A 25,165-nucleotide genomic window follows, 5' to 3' on the forward strand; every position below is an offset into this window, starting at 1 on the left:
TGAGAAATTTATAAAGCAAAATCTGTTTTTAGGTTCCTGCTGAGATTAGAAGCATTAACCAGAGCTTATAACATCATCTCAGCAGAAATAATGCTTTTGATTCTCTGTCTTCCATGAGGTTCTGGTGGGTGTGGGGGTGATTTTTAAATTCCCATCTTGACTTTTCAAGCAACGTGTTGCAGACTTTTAAACAAGGCCTTGCTTCCTTCAGGGTTTTTTATGTTGTGAGGTGTTCAGGCCAATTTAATTTCAGCTGATTGAAATTTAATATTAGATTTAATATTAGATTGATGAAGTTAAGGACATAACCTCAAAAGGGAAAAATCTCTTCTCTAGGAGCAAACGGATTATTGGCTCTCAGTGATTTTCATGTTGCTCCAACTGACAGAGCTGGATCTCCAGAAGATTTCAGTGGAAGAAAAAGTAGGTAAAATCCCATGATTCTGGATTTTCTCAAAAGAAAGACCATAGAACACTCTGCATGCAAATATAATCAGCTGGGTGTGACAAAGCTCCCACGTTTCAGCCCCCAAATTCAGAGATTTTAGCTTTTAAATCCAGATATTGTATCTACAGAATTTCTGGAGCAGTTTTGGGTGTAAAAAGCTCACCCAAAAGCCTCATTTGGTGAAGAAATTAATTTAGCAGCTATTGTTACTGCACTGATGAACCTAAACAGACAACTTCATTCATTCTGAAGTAACCACTGTGCTATTTTAAAAATAGCATAATTGGCTTTTTTTAGTGAGTACAGCACAGTGAACTCTGCAAATGATAATAAATGTTTCTTTCCCCTTCTAATCCATGCAGTTTTCACTGTAAAATCTCCTCCCCCCCAAAACCCCCTGCTCAGATGCTTATAGAAACTTTCTGTTCTGATAGAAACCTTTCCCTCTTGTGCCACTTTTGCTGAAATTTGGTTGCTGTGTGTAGGAGTTGGTCCCTAGCTGTGCTAAAACTGCTCAGATTAACTCCTGGGGTTGGTTTGCAGGGAAATAACCTTTAAAAATTTTCCTTACAGGAAATGTACAACTTTAGCCACCTAAATATTAGCATTCCTGTTTAATTCCAGGCTCTCTCTATCATGAACAGAGAGAAGGGGTGAAAACAGAATATAGTTTCCCCCACCTACCTAACATGTTGATCTTGCTCTTTTTGTCCTATGTGGCAATCTGGTTTCCCTCTAATAAAATTTTGAATATATTAAAGAATTTTTTTTCTTCTCTGTGGATTGTAAAATAAGCTTGGGTGACAGGTTCAGTCTAGCAATTAACTTTTGGATCATTAATTTCAGAAAATCCTCTCCCCAGGTTATTTCTGGACATCCACTCTAACCTCATAAACTCTCTTGTCAAACTGAATTTGGAGGCCACAGCTTTTTTGTTATTAACAAAAAAAATGATACCCAGAGATATCCAGAAATGTTGGAGTTTGATCAGAAGTGTAGTTTTGAAATAAAACTCCCAGTTGCCCAACTTGCCCTTCACTTTTGGGCTAACCTTAAGCAGATGGTGGCCACCAGGATGCACTTAATGTGCTCCTAGCCACAAAATCAGACCAAAGGACCAAAATACAGCTAGAATGAGATGAGCTCCTTCCTCCCACCCCCCAAAATAATGTGAATTTTGGGTCTCCAGTCCTGAATGTTTTGCTTTCAACATCCACCCCTCTTGCACCATACCACCTGCTAACCCAAAAAGGTTGGACCAGCTGATTCTTGAGGTCCTTTCAAGTCTGGCATGCACTGTAGGGATGTTTTTTTTTGTTTTTTCAGGTTTTTTTTTTTTGCAGCAGTGTCAGCTATTTGATATTTTCTGGTTTCCATGAGATGCCTGAGTATTCCTGAACCTGGTTCTGAATGGCAGCATTAATAACACCAACAAAATATACAACTCATTAGTGGTCAGTACCCTCAAGAGTGCTTTTGATAGAATGGATGGAGGAAATCCTTGGAGTTTGAGTGCTTTTTTTTCCCCAAGAAAGGCAGAAATGCATTGTCAGGAGAAAACTGCAGTTTGCTTACTTTGTTGATTCCTGTTCTGCTCCTCTTCTGATGAATAAATGAAAGGCTTCAGTCCCTATGGATTTGAGTTTGGCATCTTCCAGTAGCACTGAGAGGATGCAAATGAAGGGATAATTAAAACCTAAGCAAAATTACTTTGCATCTTACGTGGCATCCTGTTTTCTTCCCAGGAAAAGGTTGAATATATTAAAGACAGTGAGCTACATCTGGCTGCCTTCCACCCATCCATCAAATTCAACTTAAATCCCTTGAAAAGATTTAGCTGGTGGTGTCCTTGCAGACAACCCAAATACAAAGACTGACCCTCATAAATATAAAACCATCATTTAAAACCATCATTATTCAGCCTGAGCATGTTACAGCTGGAAAAAATGACATCACAGCTCTTTTTTGTGGGTTTTTTTGCCCCTAACCCATGCAAACAGGTTGCTGCTGTGGATAAATATCATCCTCCTCCAGAAGTTGTTGCTGCTGAAGATCATCTGACCCATGTTGTGTACAGCATGCTGCAGCCCCTGAGAGTCTTTGACAGGTAAAGTTACCTCCACTTTCACATCTACTCCTGAGGGTGGCACTCAAATAAAGCAGAATTTGGTATCATAGCTAGGAGGGACATTTTTCCAGCCTTCTCCCACTTCTAAACTGGTCTAATGAGGAGGGGAAGTTCTCTAGGATTCAAGGAGCCCTCTGGAAATTAAGGAAATCTTATTGGGTTGAAATGGATTAGGAAATGAAGTTAGTCTTTCACCTCTAAAGTCTGGGACAGATTGTCCACAGCTCCATTTCTTTTAAGCAGTCTGTTGAAACAGATGGCCATTTGCACCATGAATGAAAGATGCAAAATATCTGTCAATATCCAAAGGCAATTTAAAAAATCTCTAGAGGCAGAGGAGAGCTGTAAAACATCTCCTCCTCCTTTTCTCCTTCTTCCTTCCCACTACTGGCATCCCATTGTGAACAAAATGACTTTATTTTGTGCCTTGGGGGCACATTTTATAGTCTTAAGGTGAAAATTCTGAGTTTATACTTAGGGAAGTGCAGCCTTTGGGGTGGGATGGTGATGATTGCCACTTCAAGCAGAGAAGGGAGAGAAAAATCAATGTTTTTCTTCCAATGTTACTGTTGTCATGCCAGGTGGCTTCCCTCAGTCTCATTTCTCATCTGGAACCTGGAAATGGCCACATTTTGCTGCTCTGCAGATGTGTTTAGGTATTGGCTTGATGGCTGCTTGGAAAATGCTTCCTCTGATGGAAGATCCTATGAAATATATGTGATTTATTATTATATTGCCCACAGTTGGACACTGAGAGCAGCTTTTGTTCCCCACACCCTGTCTTAGCACCATTTTGAACAGCTTAACTTATGATTTATGAGTAACCTGATTTGAGATCCATGATTTAGCAACTCAGAAATTTATATTTTTAGGACATCTTGATTACCAGTCTTGTTTTCTGGGATTGTTGCTGAAAAGATAGGAAGCATCCCAGTGGTGATGATAGCACTGAGAATTCTAAACAGCTTATTAAAAAAAAAAAACAACAAACACAACAAGCAACAACAGAAAAAAAAACCCACAACCTAAAAAACCCTAAGGACTTTCTGTTTTGCAGGGCTGGAAATTATTTATTTTGTTTTTTAAAAGCAAGCAGATCACAACAGTTTTACCTAAAGGCATGGATTTTTTCCAATGCAGACATAGGCTCTCTTTAAATATTTGTTTACAGGGCTGTGGATGTGTATCCTCATTGCTGGAGAGAACCAGTTGTGTCTCCTGGCAGAGATATTGGATCCACAGACCCAGAAACCTGCAGATCAGCATTTATCCTGCTGACCATAATTGTTAATGAGGATTTGAATGCTTGCCCATGCTCAGCTGGAAAGCACACAACCCAGTCATTAATGAAATCTTCCTAATGATGATGTGTTCCAGTCTTCTTCACTATAAAAACACTCATTGGAACCAGATTGGGATAGTTCAGTTGCATCTCTTTTTTTTTTTTTTTTTAGAGGAGGTTATAATTAATTCTGCTTTGGGAATATCTCCATTAAAAATAAAAGCAGAGCAAAAAACCAAAAATTAGAAAACATTAGCATTAGGTTTCTTCTGCTCTTCCCTCTCTCTGTGTACTTTGTGAGTCTGGTTTAATTACATGGCAACACCCCAGTGAACAACATGGTATTTTTTTCCCCACCATGGGTATTTTTTTCCCCCCTTGAAATTCATGGGACATTTTAGCTTGGTTGTACACTCCTTGCTACACAGGGAGCAGAAATTTAATAACAGAGGACTCTTCACTCTGTTGGGCAAGCAGATGATGAGGTTTGGTATCTGGCTTCTGAGGGTGAGTTCATTCAGAGAAGAAATAGAGCATGATTATTTTTAACAATGAAGGTAATTAACCATTGGAACAATTTACCAAGGATTCTTCACAACTGGAATGTTTCTAATTAAAATATGCTCTGACAGAACCCCAGGTACCAGGCTTGAAACAAGAACTAACTCAGGGAAAATCTTGTTGCCAGTGTTGATGAGAGGAGTCTGAGCTGCTGCTCCCTTCTGGCCCTGAAATCTCTTCATCCTGCACAGCAGTGGATGTGGAAAAATTGCCTGTGGAAAAGACAAAAGAAGCTGAAAGATTCATATTAAATGAGCCCAGAACTCTTCACAAGACACTGCTGACAAGTTGTTAGGAAAACCCCAATTTTGAGTTTCTTTTTTTGAGGACCATTGGGTGGTGATGTGATGGAAAGACAGGATGGGAATGTTCTGTTCTTCTTCTTCTTAAACAAAAAACCCCAGGAATTTGAGGATGAAGGGAATTTGAGTAATGGAAATGTCTTTAAGAGAATTTAAATGCCAAGTCCAACCATGTCAGGTAATGATGTATCCATGTAATGTACCCATCATTACTGGGTAGAACACTTCCTTTTAAAAGGAAAAGATGACAGAGGAATCCTGCTGTTTGGTGGATGGAAAGTTTATCTTCAAACTATGTTGAAAATAAAGGTTCTGTCTTCACAGACCTGTTTTGACATCATTTTTCATGAAGGCCTTGAGCAAGAACCAGAACCTTTCTGCTGTGTCTTGATAAGTTGTGGATCTCTCCTCACTAAGCCTGTTCCATGGAATTCCCATCTTTGAAAGGGTTAATTTATAATAATTCATTATATAATGATATATATCATTATATTATATATCATGATATGTATATTATATAAATAATATATATATTATATATATTATATATAATAATATATATAAATAATATATATAGATAATATATATATAATTCATTATCTCTATATTTTATATATATAGATAATATATATTAATTCATTATATATATATTTTATATATATGCATATATATATATATATAATATATATATATTATTCATTATATAATAATGCACTTGGAGGAGCCCCAGCTGTCACCAAAACCTTCTGGGGTCATAGATCTTAAACTGGTCTTTTCCTTACCACAAATGTCAGAAAAGGGAAAGAGTCTGAACAGCTCAGGGAGGAAAAAGATGTTTCTTGAGCTGAAAAGAATCTTACAACCTAACAGATGATTTTTAGAATGTATTTTTACTTTCCCCAGTATTTTAATGTATTCTGCTAATAAAATTATGATGTTAATGTTTTCTTGCATTTGGTAAATGTCACCAATCAGCACACTCATCTCAGGGGTTCTACTTTCAAATAGTTTTGTGGATGGAATGCTGAACCAGGAGCTGGGTTCATGCCAATTTAGTAACAGCACATCTGTACAGATTCAGGCCAGTATCTTGATTTATTAATCTGGTATTTCTAATGTGAGGATAGAATTGCATTATTAGTGCTTCTGAAGCCTCAAGTCCCATTATATACATATAATAAATATACATATAATCTGGTAGAAAATAGAGCTGATTTGCTAAACCTAAAACAGGAGGAAAGCTGTTGCTTTGAAAACTTTTTCCACCCCGTGCTTGTGTGAGGTTATCACTACTTGTAGAGTTAGCAACTTGTAAGAGAAAAAGTCAAAGAAATACATTCAGGAATTTGTGTTCATCTGTTTTAAATCACATGGAAGCTTCACACACAATGCTGGTTTTCTTCCACACTCTTTAAGTCTTATTTAAATCTTACTTAAATCTTACAGATTTACATTTAGCTGAAGCTAATTATTAGTTTGAAATAAGTGGGTTTGAAATTATTTCAACTATTTCTGGCATATTATCAAGTGGCATTATCTGAAGATCTAGCTGAGAGTTTTAAAAGGAGAGTCCAAAGTTTCCTTACATTTTTAGCTGTCTAAATCATAGAATCACAGAATCCTAGAACTGGCTGGGTTGGAAGGGACCTCAGAGCTCATCAAGTCCAACCCTTGATCCACTCCCACTGCAGTTCCCAGCCCATGGCACTGAGTGCCACATCCAGGCTCTTTGGAAATATCTCCAGGGATGGAGAATCCACCCCTTCCCTGGGCAGCCCATTCCAATGCCTGATCACCCTCTCCAGAAAGAAATTCTTTCTCATGTCCAACCTAAACCTCCCCTGGCACAACTTGAGACCTCTTGTGCCCTCTTGTCTTGCTGAGAGTTGCCTGGGAAAAGAGCCCAACCCCCCCCCTGGCTCCAACCTCCTTTCAGGGAGTTGGAGAGAGTGATGAGGTCTCCCCTGAGCCTCCTCTTCTCCAGCCTCAACACCCCCAGCTCCCTCAGCCTCTCCTCAGAGGATCTGTGCTGGATCCCTTCCCCAGCCCAGTTGCCTCCTTTGGACCTGCTCCAGCACCTCAATCTCCTTCCTGAGCTGAGGGGCCCAGAACTGGACACAGGACTCAAGCTGTGGCCTCCCCAGGGCTGAGCACAGGGGCAGAATCCCTTCCCTGGACCTGCTGGCCACGCTGTTCCTGAGCCAGCCCAGGATGCCATTGGCCTTCTTGGCCACCTGGGCACACTGCTGGCTCCTCTTCAGCTTCCTGGCAATCCAGACTCCCAGCTCCCTTTCTGCCACTCTGTGCCCAGCCTGGAGCTCCCCATGGGGTTGTTGTGGCCAAAGGGCAGGACCCGGCACTTGGAATGTTGAACCTCATCCCATTGGGATCAGCCCATCTCTCCAGTCTGTCCAGGTCCCTCTGCAGAGCCCTCCTGCCTTCCAGCTGATCCACACTTCCCCCCAGCTTAGTGTCATCTGCAAATTTGCTGATGATGGACTCAATCCCCTCATCTAAATCCTCACTAAAGATATTAAACAGCACTGGGCCCAACACTGATCCCTGGGGGACACCACAGCCGCCATTTTGATGCAGCCCCGTTCAGCACCACTCTCTGGGCCCGTTCCAGCCAGTTCCTGACCCAGCACAGATGCCCCTGTCCAAGCTGTGGGCTGACAGCTTTTTCAGGAGAATGCTGTGGGAGACGGTGTCAAATAAATAAATTGCTGAACACTTGAAAGTGCAGAAATGCTCTTCATCCTACTATTTACAGCTGGAAGTGGAAATATCAGGATCTAACCACCTGCTCAGCATGGAGAAAATGGAGAGCTTTGTGCCTTTGCAGCACTTTGGGTCCTTTTATTGCAGTGTTCTTTGTGTTCAGTGGAGTCTGAGGATCTTACTGGTTTTCTTTGTACTGAATTGAAGAGTTCTTTACAAAATTTCCACCTTCATCTCTCAAGGGCATGGAAGTCAGCAAGATTACATGAAGGAGTGCATGAAGGTTTGTAGGAGGCCAGGTTCATGCCGGGTTTATTATCCTGATCATTCAGATATTACCAGCCCTGCGATAGACTTGGAAAACTCTAAACAAATCCCAGCAATGCTATAACTGCTGGGGGAGCTTTAAAAAAGGCTATAAATAAGAAAATACTATGCTAGACATAGCATTATTCCTTTTGAAAAAGCAAGCCAGGGGTCTTTAATGAAGTATTTTGTGCTATTTTTATGTTTAGAGCACAGGCTTCTCTTGATTTTTGGCTGAAAACTGTGAAGAATATTACAGATGAGATGAGTTGAAGTGATGACAAAGCCTCTGCAGGACCTTTAGACAAAATTGCCCAAGGCTTCATTTGTAGGTAACTTAATGGCTCCTTGTTTTCCTTTCTTGCAGCACTTTACCTACTCTTGATTCTCCCTACCCCATGCTGGTATTAGTTGGCCCTGTAGCCTGTGGTAAGAGAGAACTTGCTTTCAAGATCTGCAGACAGTTCAACAATTTCTTCAGACACTGGTAAGTTTGCTCCAGAAGTTTAAAAAGAACACAGAAGTTTAAAAAAAAACAAAAAAAAAAAAAAGTGATGAAGGCTTGAATTCCTGCTTTTTTTTTTTTTTTTTTTTTTTTCTAAAAAAACCCCACAAGGTTAAAAGTTAAAGTCAGCCAATAAATGTTCATTGCTCTGCATCTTATCTCTTCCCAGGGCTTGATTGCCTCAAGCCATCAAATACTTCCTTAAAACAAAAACTATTTAAATGATGATGTTCTTTTCAAAGGTGAACAGCAAACGAGCAAACAGAAATGTCTCATTTAGTGCTCCTTTTATTGATCTGTTCCATCTCTGCTTGCTAATGCCCTTCAACCTAAGCATCTGGTTAGATCTGTGTGCATTTCCCTTAATTTCTGTAATGCACCTGCACAGAACCACATCAGCATTCATGTGCAGGCAGCATCCAGAAGCAGGAAAAGCACCAAGTGCAATTGCTGGACCAGTTTATTATCCTTTCAGCAGTGTTATCAGAGCAAATGGCACCTTTCAGACTTCACCACCTGCTGGCAGGACTCATTTTCCCTACCCTAAAGGCCTGAATTATGATCCTTACATCCTTGGGCTCCCTCTGTGCTTAGTGGGGTGAAACTCTCTCTTTTCCAAAGGGAATCCAGCTGAGGGGAAATGACTCCCCTCAGCTATCTACCTATTTTTGATGCCCAGTAGATAAGGGAGTCAGGCTAAGTTAGATCACCACTACCACTGCCCATCCATTTAATTCTTTACAGCACCTAAAAATCACAGGTCCTGTAGCACCACAGGTTGGCACTGCTCTGTATTCGTGTTACTTTGTCTCTCCTGGATTTTTCTCTTTTTTATTAAATTTATTTTTTAATTACATGAATATATCCATTCATTTGGAACCAGATTTTGGCCATTGCTTCCCACAAGTAGAGTTTGCCACAGCAGGACCAGGGTCAATATTTGTGCACCGTGGGCACTTGCACGCATGAGAATGATTCCTCAGAGTTCTCAGCATCACAGGACCATGCTCTGCTTCTCATCCTAGAATCCTGGAATGGTTTGGGTTGGAAGGGACCTCAAAGCTGATCCAGTCCCAACCCCTGCATGGGCAGGGACACCTCCCACCAGCCCAGGGGGCTCCAAGCCCCATCCAACCTGACCTGAGACACTGCCAGGGATGGGGCAGCCACAGCTTTTCTGGGAAATTTATCCCCAGGATAATCTGTGTCAGGGTTGTGCTTGGGTCACTTTTCTGTCATCTGGGTCCTTTCAGCCCTGTCCCCTTCTGCAGGGTCAGAGCCCCCCAAGTGGCTCAGTTAAATCAGCTGATGGAAGGACTGAAGTTCTCCCATCTTTGGGCATCCTGATGGACACTGGATGCAAGGAGATCCAAATGCCCCTGGGTTGTGCAGCTCTGAAACACTCCCTGGAACAGCACTTGGGGCTTTTATATCTCAGCTGGAGATAGACCCCAAAACCATATTTTCATAGAATCAGGGAATGGTTTGGGTTGGAAGGGACCTCAAAGCTCATCCAGTCCCAACCCCTGCATGGGCAGGGACACCTCCCACCAGCCCAGGGGGCTCCAAGCCCCATCCAACCTGACCTGAGACACTGCCAGGGATGGGGCAGCCACAACTTCCTTGGACAACCTGGGCCAGGGGCTCACCACAAAAGAATTTCTTCCTCATGTTTATCATAAAACTCCTCTCTTCCAGCTTAAAACCTTTCCCCCTTGTCCTGTCTCTACCTGCCTGGATAAAGTTGTTGATGTGGTGTCTAAAATATAACACACCATTCATATTTCTGTCTATTCTGTGCTCAGCTATTTACCAGGTTAGGTCATTAAACTTTCAAGCTGAAATGACATTTTAAAAGATCTGTGAAGGTTATGTGACAGGAGAAATTACTTTTTGCCTTTCTTTACCCAGAGAGGTGGCAGATAACCCATCCCTGGTTGGATGGAGCTCTGAGCAACCTGATTTAGTTGAAGATGTCCCTGCTCACTGCAGGGGTTGGATTAAGTGACCTTGAAAGGCCCCTTCCAAACCATTCAGTGATTCTATGAAACTCTGTTTTAAAAGGCTAGATAGGAAGTTACCAACTAATTAAATGCCAATTGGAATATTCCAAGCACTGTGTTTTTTAAAGAGCATTGTTTTTATGCTGTGTATTTTATTTTCCTAAAATGTTTATGCATGCAGGGGAATAAAAAAAAAAAAAAAAAAAAAAAAAAAAAAGGAAGAGAGACAGAATCTTAACAGAGCAGAAAATTGCAACCATAAAGCAAAGTTGTATTTTAATTATTCAGTGGAGATTCAAGCAATTTTATGGCTCACACTTTTAAATTTCCAACATTCCACTCATTAAAAATTTATTTCACACAAGATACCCTGGCAGTTCGAATGTAAACATGGCCTTGCAATTAAAAAAGGTTGTAATTTTTAAAAGTGTTTAAAAAAATAAAGTGAAATTGGACCCTCAAACCATCTGGCTAGTGCTCAGGAATGACCTTTAGAGCTGGATGCATTCATAATATCTTCAAGAACATCAGGCCTTTGAAGTGAAATTTTACAGAATCTGGGCTCTCATTTGCCACAGCTTTTTTATAAAAAGAAGTGGCACCCCCTAATGCTGTGATGAGTAAGGTCTCTCAAGCTCTACATTAAAAACTAAACTTCTTAAGGGTTCATAATTACCTTGAATAAATGAACAGAAATAGCCTGATGGGTGGTATTTTTGTTCTCCACCATATTTTCCAGGACAATGCAGCAGAAGTCAAAGAGTTAAAATATTGTTGTTGTGAATCAGCTTTTGTTCCTCTTATCCTACAATATAAAAATTAAAACCAAAACCAAAGCAGAAGCAAATTAGAATTTCCTAAGATAAAATCTGAGCCACTGCAAACTTAAATCTAAAATTGCTCCATGCATTGGCTCAGTTGGGTGTTTTATTTGTGTTCTTTGGGGTTTTTTATTTAGAGTTAAAATGTTGTTCCTCTTGTTCCTCTTATCTTACAATATAAAAATTAAAACAAAAACCAAAGGAGAAGCAAATTAGAATTTCCTAAGACAGAATCTGAAGCACTGCAAACTTAAATCTAAAATTTCTCCATGCATTGGCTTAGTTGGGTGTTTTATTTGTGTTCTTTGGGGTGTTTTTTGGCAAAGAGTTAAATTGTTGTTGGTGTGGACAGGTTCCTCCTGTCCTACAATATAAAAATTAAAACCAAAACTTAAGCAGAAGCAAATTAAAATTTCCTAAGATAGGATATGAGCCACTGCAAACTTGAATCTAAAATTTCTCCATGCATTGGCTTAGTTGGGTGTTTTATTTGTGTTCTTTGGGGGTTTTTGGTCAAAGGGTTAAAATGTTATGGGTGTGAATCACCTTTTGTTCCTCTTACCCTACAATATAAAAACCAAAACCAAAGGAGAAGCAAATTAGAATTTCCTAAGATAGAATGTGAAGCACTGCAAACTTAAATCTAAAATTGCTCCATGCATTGGCTCAGTTGGGTGTTTTATTTGTGTTCTTTGGGGGTTTTTTGGTCAAAGAGTTAAAAGGTTGTTGTGAATCAGCTTTTGTTCCTCTTACCCTACAATATAAAAACCAAAACCAAAGCAGAAGCAAATTAGAATTTCCTAAGATAGAATGTGAAGCACTGCAAACTTGAATCAAAAATTGCTCCATGCATTGGCTTAGTTGGGTGTTTTATTTGTGTTCTTTGGGGGTTTTTTGGTCAAAGAGTTAAAATGTTGTTGCTCTGAATCAGCTTTTGTTCCTCTTACCCTACAATATAAAAATTAAAACCAAAGGAGAAGCAAATTAGAACTTCCTAAGACAGAATGTGAAGCACTGCAAACTTAAATCTAAAATTGCTCCATGCATTGGCTTAGTTGGGTGTTTTATTTGTGCTCTTAGTGGTTTTTTTTTTGTCAAAGGGTTAAAATATTGTTGCTGTGAATCACCTTTTGTTCCTCTTACCCTAAAATATAAAAATTAAAACCAAAGCAGAAGCAAATTAGAATTTCCTAAGACAGAATCTGAGCCACTGCAAACTTAAATCTAAAATTGCTCCATGCATTGGCTCAGTTGGGTGTTTTATTTGTGTTCTTTGGGCTTTTTTGGTCAGAGTAAAAATGTTGTTCCTCTTGTTCCTCTTATCTTACAATATAAAAATTAAAACCAAAGGAGAAGCAAATTAGAGTTTCCTAAGATAAAATCTGAGCCACTGCAAACTTAAATCTAAAATTGCTCCATGCATTGGCTCAGTTGGGTGTTTTATTTGTGTTCTTTGGGGTTTTTTGGTCAGAGTTAAAATGTTGTTCCTCTTGTTCCTCTTATCTTACAATATAAAAATTAAAACCAAAACCAAAGCAGAAGCAAATTAGAATTTCCTAAGACAGAATGTGAAGCACTGCAAACTTAAATCTAAAATTGCTCCATGAATTGGCTTAGTTGGGTGCTTTATTTGTGTTCTTTGGGGGTTTTTTTGCCAAGGATTTAAAATGTTGTTGTTGGGAATCAGCTTTTGTTCCTCTTATCCTAAAACATAAAAATTAAAACCAAAGCAGAAGCAAATTAGAATTTCCTAAAATAAAATCTGAGCCACTGAATCTAAAATTGCTCCATGCATTGGCTTAGTTGGGTGTTTTATTTGTGCTCTTTGGGGCTTTTTGGTCAAAGAATTAAAAGGTTGTTGTGAATCAGCTTTTGTTCCTCTTATCCTACAATATGAAAATTAAAACCAAAACCAAAGCAAATTAGAAATTCCCAAGATAAAATCTGAGCCACTGCAAACTTGAATCTAAAATTTCTCCATGCATTGGATCAGTTGGGTGTTTTATTTGTGTTCTTTGGGGTTTTTTTTGCCAAGGATTTAAAATGTTGTTGTTGGGAATCAGCTTTTGTTCCTCTTATCCTACAACATAAAAATTAAAACCAAAGGAGAAGCAAATTAGAATTTCCTAAAATAAAATCTGAGCCACTGAATCTAAAATTGCTCCATGCATTGGCTCAGTTGGGTGTTTTATTTGTGTTCTTCGGGGTTTTTTGGTGAAAGAGTTAAATTGTTGTTCCTCTTGTTCCTCTTATCTTACAATATAAAAATTAAAACCAAAACCAAAGGAGAAGCAAATTAGAATTTCCTAAGACAGAATCTGAAGCACTGCAAACTTAAATCTAAAATTGCTCCATGCATTGGCTCAGTTGGGTGTTTTATTTGTGCTCTTTGGGGCTTTTTGGTCAAAGAATTAAAAGGTTGTTGTGAATCAGCTTTTGTTCCTCTTATCCTACAATATAAAAATTAAAACCAAAACCAAAGCAGAAGCAAATTAGAATTTCCTAAGATAGGATGTGAAGCACTGCAAACTTGAATCAAAAATTGCTCCATGCATTGGCTTAGTTGGGTGTTTTATTTGTGCTCTTAGGGGTTTTTTTTGTCAAAGGGTTAAAATATTGTTGCTGTGAATCAGCTTTTGTTCCTCTTATCCTACAATATAAAAATTAAAACCAAAGGAGAAGCAAATTAGAATTTCCTAAGACAGAATGTGAAGCACTGCAAACTTAAATCTAAAATTGCTCCATGAATTGGCTTAGTTGGGTGCTTTATTTGTGTTCTTTGGGGGTTTTTTTGCCAAGGATTTAAAATGTTGTTGTTGGGAATCAGCTTTTGTTCCTCTTATCCTAAAACATAAAAATTAAAACCAAAGCAGAAGCAAATTAGAATTTCCTAAAATAAAATCTGAGCCACTGAATCTAAAATTGCTCCATGCATTGGCTTAGTTGGGTGTTTTATTTGTGCTCTTTGGGGCTTTTTGGTCAAAGAATTAAAAGGTTGTTGTGAATCAGCTTTTGTTCCTCTTATCCTACAATATGAAAATTAAAACCAAAACCAAAGCAAATTAGAAATTCCCAAGATAAAATCTGAGCCACTGCAAACTTAAATCTAAAATTTCTCCATGCATTGGATCAGTTGGGTGTTTTATTTGTGTTCTTTGGGGTTTTTTTTGGCAAAGAGTTAAATTGTTGTTGGTGTGAAACAGCTTTTGTTCCTCCTGTCCTACAATATAAAAATTAAAACCAAAACTTAAGCAGAAGCAAATTAAAATTTCCTAAGATAGGATCTGAGCCACTGCAAGCTTGAATCTAAAATTTCTCCATGCATTGGCTTAGTTGGGTGTTTTATTTGTGTTCTTTGGGGTTTTTTATTTAGAGTTAAAATGTTGTTCCTCCTGTTCCTCTTATCTTACAATATAAAAATTAAAACCAAAACCAAAGTAGAAGCAAATTAGAATTTCCTAAGATAGGATGTGATCCACTGCAAACTTAAATCTAAAATTTTTCCATGCATTGGCTTAGTTGGGTGTTTTATTTGTGCTCTTAGGGTTTTTTTTGTCAAAGGGTTAAAATATTGTTGCTGTGAATCAGCTTTTGTTCCTCTTATCCTACAATATAAAAATTAAAACCAAAACCAAAGCAAATTAGAAATTCCCAAGATAATATCTGAGCCACTGCAAACTTAAATCTAAAATTGCTCCATGCATTGGCTTAGTTGGGTGTTTTATTTGTGTTCTTTGGGGGTTTTTTTGGTCAAAGAGTTAAAATGTTGTTGCTCTGAATCAGCTTTTGTTCCTCTTACCCTACAATATAAAAATTAAAACCAAAACCAAAGCAAACTAGAATTCCCTAAGATAGAATGTGAAGCACTGCAAACTTAAATCTTAAATTTCTCCATGCATTGGCTTAGTTGGGTGTTTTATTTGTGTTCTTTGGGGTTTTTTGGTCAAAGAGTTAAAATGTTGTTCCTCTTGTTCCTCTTATCTTACAATATAAAAATTAAAACCAAAACCAAAGCAGAAGCAAATTAGAATTTCCTAAGATAGAATGTGAAGCACTGCAAACTTGAATCTAAAATTGCTCCATGCATTGGCTTAGTTGGGTGTTTTATTTGTGTTCTTTGGGGTTTTTTTTTTGTCAAAGGGTTAAAATGTTGTTGCTCTGAATCAGCTTTTGTTCCTCTTATCCTACAATATAAAAATTAAAACCAAAACCAAAGCAGAAGAAAATTAGAATTTCCTAAGATAGGATGTGATCCACTGCAAACTTGAATCTAAAATTGCTCCATGCATTGGCTCAGTTGGGTGTTTTATTTGTGTTCTTTGGGGGTTTTTTGGTCAAAGAGTTAAAATGTTGTTGCTCTGAATCAGCTTTTGTTCCTCTTATCCTACAATATAAAAACCAAAACCAAAGGAGAAGCAAACTAGAAATTCCCAAGATAGAATGTGAAGCACTGCAAACTTAAATCTAAAATTTCTCCATGCATTGGCTCAGTTGGGTGTTTTATTTGTGCTCTTAGTGTTTTTTTTTGTCAGAGGGTTAAAATATTGTTGCTGTGAATCAGCTTTTGTTCCTCTTATCCTACAATATAAAAATTAAAACCAAAACCAAAGCAAATTAGAAATTCCCAAGATAATATCTGAGCCACTGCAAACTTAAATCTTAAATTTCTCCATGCATTGGCTTAGTTGGGTGGTTTTTTTTTTTGTGTTCTTTGGGGCTTTTTGGTCAAAGGGTTAAAATGCTATGGGTGTGAATCACCTTTTGTTCCTCTTACCCTACAATATAAAAATTAAAACCAAAGCAGAAGCAAATTAGAATTTCCTAAGATAAAATCTGAGCCACTGCATAGTTAAATCTAAAATTTCTCCATGCATTGGCTTAGTTGGGTGTTTTATTTGTGTTCTTTGGGGCTTTTTATTTAGAGTTTCACTTATCCAAGGTTTATCCTGTTGTCCTTCTGTGCTGGCAGGCAATTACTTTTCCTGCCTTGAATCCCACTTATCTCCCTATTTTCAGGATTGTTTCTCCCCTTACTCTTAGGGCTCTATTTAAAGATTTGGTCTTCATATCTCTGTTTTTAACCTCAGAGTTCAGCCTAACTCCTGGTTTCCTATTCCATATTTAGGATTCTACTTTATATCATCCACAAGCTGCCATTATTGGGAAAAAAAAAGTAGTTTCATCATTTCTCTCTTACAGGTGCTGTGACAGCTTCAGCTCAGGCTCTCCTGGCTTGGGGAGGGGGGGAATTTATAGCCAAAATGTAATGTAACATTTAAACTTTTTTCTTTTCTATTTTTTTTTTCGTATTTATGAGTTAATCTTTCAAATATGCAGCATTAGTGGTATGATTTGCACCTCTTTAAATTCCTCATCTTTCTTTTCTCCTTAAAAAGAAAATGATTTGTAGCAGTCTCCCTTTCCTCCCCCCCCCACCTCCTTTTCTGTAGCTGCTTCTGTGATTGAAACCAGGTTATTTCTTTATTACACCATTTATCTTCCAGTCCCTGTCACACTACCAGGCCAGCTTACTTTGGGGAAGAAAACAGACTTGATTACTATTTCATTTCTCAAGAAGAATTTGACAAAATGGTGAACACAGTAAGTACATGACTGCTGTCCTACTATTCCCTACACCCAAAGTGAACTCAGCTTCTCTGATTTATTTTTTTTTATTTATTTCAAGTTGTGTCTGCCTGTGCATTCTTATTCACTCACAGTTCAGTGCATAAGCAGAAATGTAGACTAATTAATTGTTTATTAATGCTGTCTTTTCTTCTGTGTGAATGTATAGAAAGCATGAAATGGACATAATGGTCAGTAAGAATCTTTAAATATTAGCAAAATATAGAAATAAACTTATTTCCAGATCTCTAGTGTGTGTGCAGGAAAGAAAACCTCTTGAAATAGCTTTTTGTTTGTTTTTTTTTTTCTTTTCTTTTCTTTTCTTTTTTTTTCTTCTTTTCTCTTCTTTTCTTTTCTTTTCTTTTCTTTTCTTTTCTTTTCTTTTCTTTTCTTTTCTTTTCTTTTCTTTTCTTTTCTTTTCTTTTCTTTTCTTTTCTTTTCTTTTCTTTTCTTTTCTTTTCTTTTTTTCTTTTCTTTTTTTTTCTTTCTTTTCTTTTCTTTTCTTTTCTTTTCTTTTCTTTTCTTTTCTTTTCTTTTCTTTTCTTTTCTTTTCTTTTCTTTTCTTTTCTTTTCTTTTCTTTTCTTTTTTCTTCTTTCTTTTCTTTTCTTTTCTTTTCTTTTCTTTTCTTTTCTTTTCTTTTCTTTTCTTTTCTTTTCTTTTCTTTTCTTTTCTTTTCTTTTCTTTTCTTTTCTTTTCTTTTCTTTTCTTTTCTTTTCTTTTCTCTTCTTTTCTTTTCTCTTCTTTTCTCTTCTTTTCTCTTCTTTTCTTTTCTTTTCTTTTCTTTTCTTTTCTTTTCTTTTCTTTTCTTTTCTTTTCTTTTCTTTTCTTTTCTTTTCTTTTCTTTTCTTTTCTTTTCTTTTCTTTTCTTTTCTTTTCTTTTCTTTTCTTTTCTTTTCTTTTCTTTTCTTTTCTTTTCCTTTCTTTTCTTTTCCTTTCTTTTCTTTTCTTTTTTTTTTCCCTTTTTCAAAATCTTCCAGCAGCCCTGCAGGGAATGAAGTCTTTTCAAGTTTACCAAATTCCCCCTAAAGGCCCTGGGTTCTCTCTGTGCCTCCAGCTACTGTTTCCAGGTGCCTTTTGCTGCCTGCAAGAAAACTTGAGCTTGAAAAGCCACAGCAGAGCTCAATATTTGTACAAATGGGGGAACCAACAGAGTCTGAAGCAGCTGATTTGGTCCTTCATGAGAATTCCTAGTAACCAAGGAGTTTAATTTTATAAGAATATAATCTGCTTACATCTCTCTAGGCTGGCAACCAAAGTTTCAGCTGTCAGGTTTTAATTTTGAGATATTTTGGCCCATTATACATTCTCTTTGCAGATTTCTCCCCTTTTTTCTTTGGCACCTCCAATTTTTGTGGCCATAGGAGTGGATGTGATGTCCCCAGAAGGACTCCCCTTGGTTTAGTTCTTGCTTTCTTCACACTGGGAGTGAATAACCAAGAAAAGCTGCAACCTCAGCAGCTCATTTGCAAGACACTGATGTTTTATTATCCATGAAGAATGGACAAGCCCAAAACCTGCAAGACTGAGTGCTCCTCCTTTTATTTTTTTATTTTTTGCTCTCGTTGGCCTCCTTATTACTGATGACTGAGGAACTTTGTAGGGAGAGAAAGCAAGGAAGCCCAGAGTGAAGCCCTATAAGGAAGCTGTTTCCCTGATAACCTTTCCCTTGCCATTATATTTGATTTTTTTGAATTTCAGGGGCAGTTTATAGTAACCTATAAGCACGGTGAACGTTACTATGGGCTTGGAAGAGACACTGTAGAAGCAATTGCCAGAGAGGGTCTTGCAACCTGTGTTCACTTAGAAATAGAGGTAAGGATTGTTCATTGCTAAACCATTTTTAAATTAATTATTCACTGAGAAGTGCCCTGGGCAGGGATTCATGCAGTTTGACTGAGATTTGTTTCAGCTGCCTAGACACAGGGACACAAGGGACAACCTATGGCCTTCTGCCCAGCTGCTGATATATTATATAGATATTATATATATTTTTTTTATGTATTATATAACATTATAGCTATTATATAGATATATTTGAACTGGTTGTGTGTGCTGAGTTAAAGTCACTACAGGTCCAGTTGTTGGCTCAAATGCTTTTTGAACTCCACTGCCTGTCTCCAGCAGCTCCCCACTCTCTGTGTGTAAACCACCCCTTTATAGACACCCACACTGGGTCTAAAGGAGGCTTCTCCTGGCTTCCTAAAATTTCCTGGCCTCTTTTTTCAGTCTTCAGCAGTTTCATCTCCCCACCACATCACCAGGACTTTCCATTGCAGTATTCTCAGCTTCTCAGCCATGTGCTTCCCACCTGCTTTCAGGTTATGGGAGGAGAAGTCTAAAGCTTTCCACCAGCTGATCACCCCTAAAAGGATTCCATGCTTCTCCTTTGGAGCATCACTCCTACAAGGAGCATCTGAGGGAGCTGGGAGGCTGAGGGGAGAACTTCTTGCTCTCCACAGCTCCCTGAAAAGAGGTTGGAGCAAGGGAGGGTTGGACTCTTCTCTGTCAGGGTTTAACACTGCCCTGGCAATTAAACTGAGTACCAGATGCTGTCTATTAATGCCCCTCCCTGATAAAGAAAGGAGAGAGAATAAGGGAGAGAGACTGATGGGTTGGGAACTAAACTACACAGCTTGAATGGAACAGGAATGAGAAATAGGAAAAATGACTAAATCTCTACAAATCTACAGGAAAATTGATCCCAGGTTCCTCCCCCCTTTCCCCCAAGAACTCTCCCATCCCCACTGAGGCTGCAGGGCAGCCCTGGGAAAGTCCAGGCTGGAATCCTGGGCTCAGGAGCAGTTGGGAGCTGGAGGCAGGAACACAGAGATTCAGGCTGGGATGGATCAGGAGCAGAGGCAGAGGAAGGGATGGAATCCTCCCAGGATGCTGAAGCAAAGAGGGAGAGGGGAAGAAGGGGAAGCAGGAAGGGCTTTGAGCCTGGGGATCCCTCCAATTTCTCCTGAGGATGAGGTGGATGGGATGGAATCGTCTGTTTGGTCAATTCTGGTCATTTCTCTTGTCTGTTCCTCCCCACAGGAGGGTTTCAGGTGGGACCTCTTGACTCCTTTTCTCCTTTTGGAGGGCAAAATGTTCCTCAGAGCTGAGCAGTGTCCTTGGCTCTGCAGCCCATTCTCCAGCAGTAACTATAACCATGGAGTGGGCTCAGTCCCAGCAGCAGCCACTGCCTGAGAAACTTGCTGTGAATTTCAGCAAGTGCAGCTCCTGACAAGAGACTGAGCTGAAAGCAAAAGCACAAGACAGAAAATCCCCTTTCTCCTGGCCCAAGCCAGGACATTCTCCTTAGTAACAAGCAACAGGACAAGAGGAAATGGCTTCAAGTTGTGCCAAGGGAGGTTTAGATTGGATATTTTAAGGAACTTCCTCACTGAAAGGATAATTAAACACTGGGCCAGGCTGCCCAGAGTGGTGGCTGAATCCCCATCCCTGGAGGTGTTTAAAAGATGTGGTGCTGAGGGACAAGGTTTAAGCACTGGACTTAGTTGGGATAATGATAGAGTCAGGTTATGGTTGGACTTGAGGATCCTCAAGATCTTTTCCAACCAGAACAATTCTGTGATTCTCTGTGATTCCTTTGCTGCTGAAGCAATGGGGGATGCATCCAGGCCTGAGGCAATATTTTGAGCAGAAATATTAAAAGCTGCCATTTCTTCAAGGGATTGCTTTACCCTCTCTTGGGATTTGTCAGGTGAACGTGCACAGATGGCAGCCTCTCAGAAGTCTTGCTGCATTGAGAAAGTAGGTCACACAAACAAAGTGTCAAAACTTGGCTGGTGGAATCCCAAAAGAATTCACTTTTTAGCTAATTTTCTAATTATGTGCTTCTCATCATCTTAGATTTCCTAGTTAAAGAAACTGTGGTGACAAAAATGAAAGGCACGTTACATTTCCTTCCAAATTCTTTCTGAAAAAGAAGCTCCAAATCCATCAGCTTCCAAAATGAGACACTCTACAGAGTGCCCAGAATGTGATAAAAAGTGTTGCTGGATTTCACTGCCTTTGAAGGGCTCAGTTCCCCCTCTGGGGGTTAAAACAGAATAACAAATACCACTGTGCTCCATGATAGATGGATAGAAAAAATCCCAGAAAAAAAAATCCCAGAGATTTAAAAAAGTAACATAGGATCCTAAATTGTGCATCCAGAGTTAGAGGAATGACCAGGGAGACTTGAGCAAAATTTGATACTAAACTTAATTAATTTTAGGATTATTACTTTGTTGGTGAAACTGATGGCTGGAAAGCTTGTTTTCTATTTAGAACTGTAATGATCATAAGGAGTTTTAGTCCCCCTTGGTCCAACTAAAACTGTTCACATTTACTGGCTTGCATATAAATGTACAAATAACAGAAAAGCTTCATGTCAGGGCTAAAAAAAATAGTAGCTTTTTGCTCAAATGGTCCACAATTTAATGCTGCAAGTGCCTGCTACTTGGCTGATATTAAACAGCAAATTATTAAGTCTCTGTGTAGTTCCTTTTCCTTTTTGAACTCAGTCTTGTGAGAACTGGGAATCACCCTCTGTCTCCACTGATTGCAACAGGCAGGGAGTGTGTTTGTTGTCTTGCCAGACAGCCCCTGAATTTGAAAAGGAAGAAAAATAGAAGATAAAACAGAATGGAAGGGGGGAGCCTTTCCAAGCTGTCAAGTCTTGACAAAGCAGATGGGTTATCAAATAATTTGGGAGAAAGAACTTAGTGGAATGCCATGTTTGTTCATGAGGAGGTTAACCCAGTGACACAGGCAGTGACCATAACTTTTACTGGGAGGTTCCAAAGCCACCATCATGGGCAGGCAGCTAAGAAACTCCTTGAAGTTTCAAGATCACATAAAAATTCTGCACAGTCTCGTGGCACTGTGGACTCTGCAGGCAGATGAGAAACAATAATGGTGAGTTATGTGTCTGAAGAGGAGTTATCAAAGTCCATTATCTTCTGTGAGGCTCATAACAGAAGTGATTTAGCACTATTAAAAGAAATTTTAATTATGGTCTGTGGGCTGAGACTAAAAATTTAGAGGTGTTCATTCTCCTTAATCTCAAGTCTATCTTTCCCTGATAAAAGAAGCTGACACCAGTTGTTAAAAAGTGAAATCTTGCTGAGTCTGCACTTGCAGATGGGGGAGGCTGCTGTGATTCTGACAGAGTTACACCTAGGAGTAAGCACATCTGCAGTGCTTTTTCTTTATGTAGCCACCAAGACCTGCAGAAAAATGGAAGGAGCTGCACATTCCAACCAAAGGAGTAGGGGCAGAGTAGCTAAGATCTCATTGTGCTTCCGGAATCACAGAATCCTAGAATTGGCTGGGTTGGAAGGGACCTCAGAGCTCATCAAGTCCAACCCTTGATCCACTCCCACTGCAGTTCCCAGCCCATGGCACTGAGTGCCACATCCAGGCTCTTTGGAAATATCTCCAGGGATGGAGAATCCACCCCTTCCCTGGGCAGCCCATTCCAATGGCTGATCACCCTCTCCAGAAAGAAATTCTTTCTCATGTCCAACCTAAACCTCCCCTGGCACAACTTGAGACCTCTTGTGCCCTCTTGTCTTGCTGAGAGTTGCCTGGGAAAAGAGCCCAACCCCCCCCTGGCTCCAACCTCCTTTCAGGGAGTTGGAGAGAGTGATGAGGTCTCCCCTGAGCCTCCTCTTCTCCAGCCTCAACACCCCCAGCTCCCTCAGCCTCTCCTCACAGGATCTGTGCTGGATCCCTTCCCCAGCCCAGTTGCCTCCTTTGGACCTGCTCCAGCACCTCAATCTCCTTCCTGAGCTGAGGGGCCCAGAACTGGACACAGGACTCAAGCTGTGGCCTCCCCAGAGCTGAGCACAGGGGCAGAACCCCTTCCCTGGACCTGCTGGCCACGCTGTTCCTGAGAAACCTCAGTGCACCTTGTGACCTCTCCGAAGACAGCTCTCAGTTGGACTTGTTGCTGGTTTTCCAGTCAGGCTGGGGAGTCAAAAGGAGTAAGATATAAGAGAGGGTAATATCATCATCATCATGGCTTGGGTAGAGAGGGTAATATATAAGGGTAAGAGATAACATGGAGAGGGTAAGATATAAGGTTCTGATACAAAGAATCATGTAATTATAGAATGTCAGGGGTGAGAAGGGAGGTCTGGAGATGCCCCAGTGCAACCCCCCTGCCCCAGCAGGATCCCCCAGGGCAGCCCACACAGGAACACATCCAGGGGGGTTTGGAAAGGCTCCAGAGAAGGAGACTCCACAACCTCTCTGGGCAGCCTGGGCCAGGGCTCCCTCAGCCTCACCCTCAACAAGTTTCTCCTGCTCATGCTGAGCTGGAACTTCCTCTCTTCTCCCTTCAACCCATTCTTCCTTGGCCTCTCCCTGGCCACCCCCAAAAAGAGATTGGCCCCTTCCTCTTGCCCCCCACCCCTCAGCTCTTGATGGACATTCAGCAGATCCCCTCTCAGCCTTCTCTTCTCCAGCCTCAACAGCCCCAGGCCTCTCAGTCTTGATAAAAAGGAAGCAAAAGAAACCAAAGCCATCAGCTGGTGGGTATAAGAATTAAATCACTGTGGATTTTTACTTTAAATGATTCTTTCAGAAGTGTGTTTGTTTTAAAGTTATCCTTATAATAATGCTTTCCTATATATCCTATATATTCCTATAATATCCTATTATAATATTTTCTACTTCACCTTGAGTTTGCCTATTTTTTAAAGTTGGATTCCTAGATTTGGAGCCCCATGCACTGGATGAAGGTTACCACCATTTCTGTCTTAGTAATAAAATCATAAATCAGGTCTCCTAAACTCACCTATGAGTTCAATAGGCAATTTCAGACCCAAAACATTGCATTTTCTCTGCTTGATTTTAAAGGGTGTGCACAGCTTGAAAAGGACCTACTTTAAACCCAGGTGTATCCTCTTAGTACCAATGAACAAAGAGAAATACAAAGCACATCTTAGGAGGACAGGAATATTCAGCAAGCAGGAGATGGAAGAGGCAGTCTCCAGGGTGGATATGTACATCAGATTACATCATGATTTCCCAGGATACTTTGATACAGTGGTCTACACAGGTAAATTGATCTCTTTCATCCCAAAAATCTGACTTCTGATGTCACACAAAAAGATGGACTGGAACTGCTCTGCAAACAAAGCCAAATATTAAACTCAGGATGACAAATGGTTTGATGTTCAGCATCACATTTAAAAATTGTCCCTTAATTGATATTTTTTTTTCAGTCTTGTCCCAAGAATCCAAAAGCTCTGGAGATCTGTCAGGACTGAATTACTCTGCTGTGTCCAAGTTCTTTAAACCTAGAAAGCAAACCAACTCCTGAACTTGGCAGCACACTTGTCAAGTGTTGTCTCCTGTGAGAATATTAAACTGATCTCTGCTAATTGTCTGTTGGTTTCCATGCAGGGTTTAGAGGTGCTTTTGATCTAAGAGACCTAATTATCTCTGGGCAGGATAGTTTGGGGTTTTTTCAAGTATTAAAATGACAGCTGATGTGCAGTCTGGCACCATCTCCCTGTGAAGAGGAGGTTGCTGCAAAGCTCCTCTGGTTGCTCAAGTCCCCAGCCTGAAACAAGGAATGTGAGGGTGGTAAATATTTCATTAAAACAAATGTTTGCTTCTTGATATTTGGGGATTTAGGGCAGCAGGTGGTAGGGAAGAATCCTTTTTGAGTTTATTCTGCATCTGCCCTTTCGTGGAGGTGATTCTTGTGGTTCACCATCATGGTGAAGTGCATCATTGTGCTAGGAAATACCATATTTGTAGTGATTTCAACGTGGTCGTGGAGCTTACAGTTTAACTGTAGCATTAAAGAAATCAACCACAGTAAATCAAATTGCAGAAGGAGAATATTTAGGTGAGTACAGAGACTGAGATGGATTTCAGATTCTTTTCTTGAATGGGCTGTTTAAAAGGTGAAGATTTTTCTCCCAGAGCTGGGTAAGTTAAGAATGCATTTCTGTGTCAAACTTCTGTGATTTGTAACTTCATATTAATGAAAACTTGTTTTTTGTGGGTTTTTTTGGTTTTGTTTTTTTTTATTTTCATTATGTTTCCTTTTTTCCCTGTCTGCAGATGACTTGGATGAGGCATTCACAGACCTGAGTTTCCTCATAAGGAATTACCTGGGTTTGGAGCCCCCAGTGGAGTCTGACAGCACTCAGGACCAGCAGAGCAGAGCAAGAGAAGGTGCTGTGTCTGGGCACTACTGCTTTTATCAGTAGAATATTCCTACTTAGTTGTTCCAAGAATTTAAATCTGTGAATGATGCCACCTGTGTGACTGCTTGTCTCTGCAAAATCTTGATTTTCTCTAATGGGTCTCCTGGGCTGATTCCTCCCTGGAATCTGAATTTTTCCATCACTGTGTACCCTGAGGCAATCACATCTCTTCCCAGGTTGTTTTTGGGCTGAGGATCTCCCATTTATTCCTGATGAATTTCAAGTGAGATTTGTGTCTGGCTG

General features: G+C 39.6%; 1 protein-coding gene across 2 annotated transcripts in view; it reads left to right on the forward strand.

Annotated features, from left to right (window-relative positions):
• The window catches only part of LRGUK (leucine rich repeats and guanylate kinase domain containing), a 63,807-nt gene that overhangs the window by 19,147 nt on the left and 19,495 nt on the right, over window positions 1-25,165 (forward strand). For both annotated transcript variants that reach the window (XM_071734229.1, XM_071734230.1), the window contains exons 9-15: window positions 337-423; window positions 2,449-2,555; window positions 8,116-8,235; window positions 16,582-16,678; window positions 18,402-18,515; window positions 23,559-23,760; window positions 24,777-24,890. In XM_071734229.1, the coding sequence (XP_071590330.1) occupies window positions 337-423; window positions 2,449-2,555; window positions 8,116-8,235; window positions 16,582-16,678; window positions 18,402-18,515; window positions 23,559-23,760; window positions 24,777-24,890 (841 nt within the window). The remainder of the gene's footprint in view (window positions 1-336; window positions 424-2,448; window positions 2,556-8,115; window positions 8,236-16,581; window positions 16,679-18,401; window positions 18,516-23,558; window positions 23,761-24,776; window positions 24,891-25,165) is intronic.

This window comes from Heliangelus exortis, chromosome 1, assembly GCF_036169615.1.
Source record: "Heliangelus exortis chromosome 1, bHelExo1.hap1, whole genome shotgun sequence".
NCBI classification, from domain to species: domain Eukaryota; kingdom Metazoa; phylum Chordata; class Aves; order Apodiformes; family Trochilidae; genus Heliangelus; species Heliangelus exortis.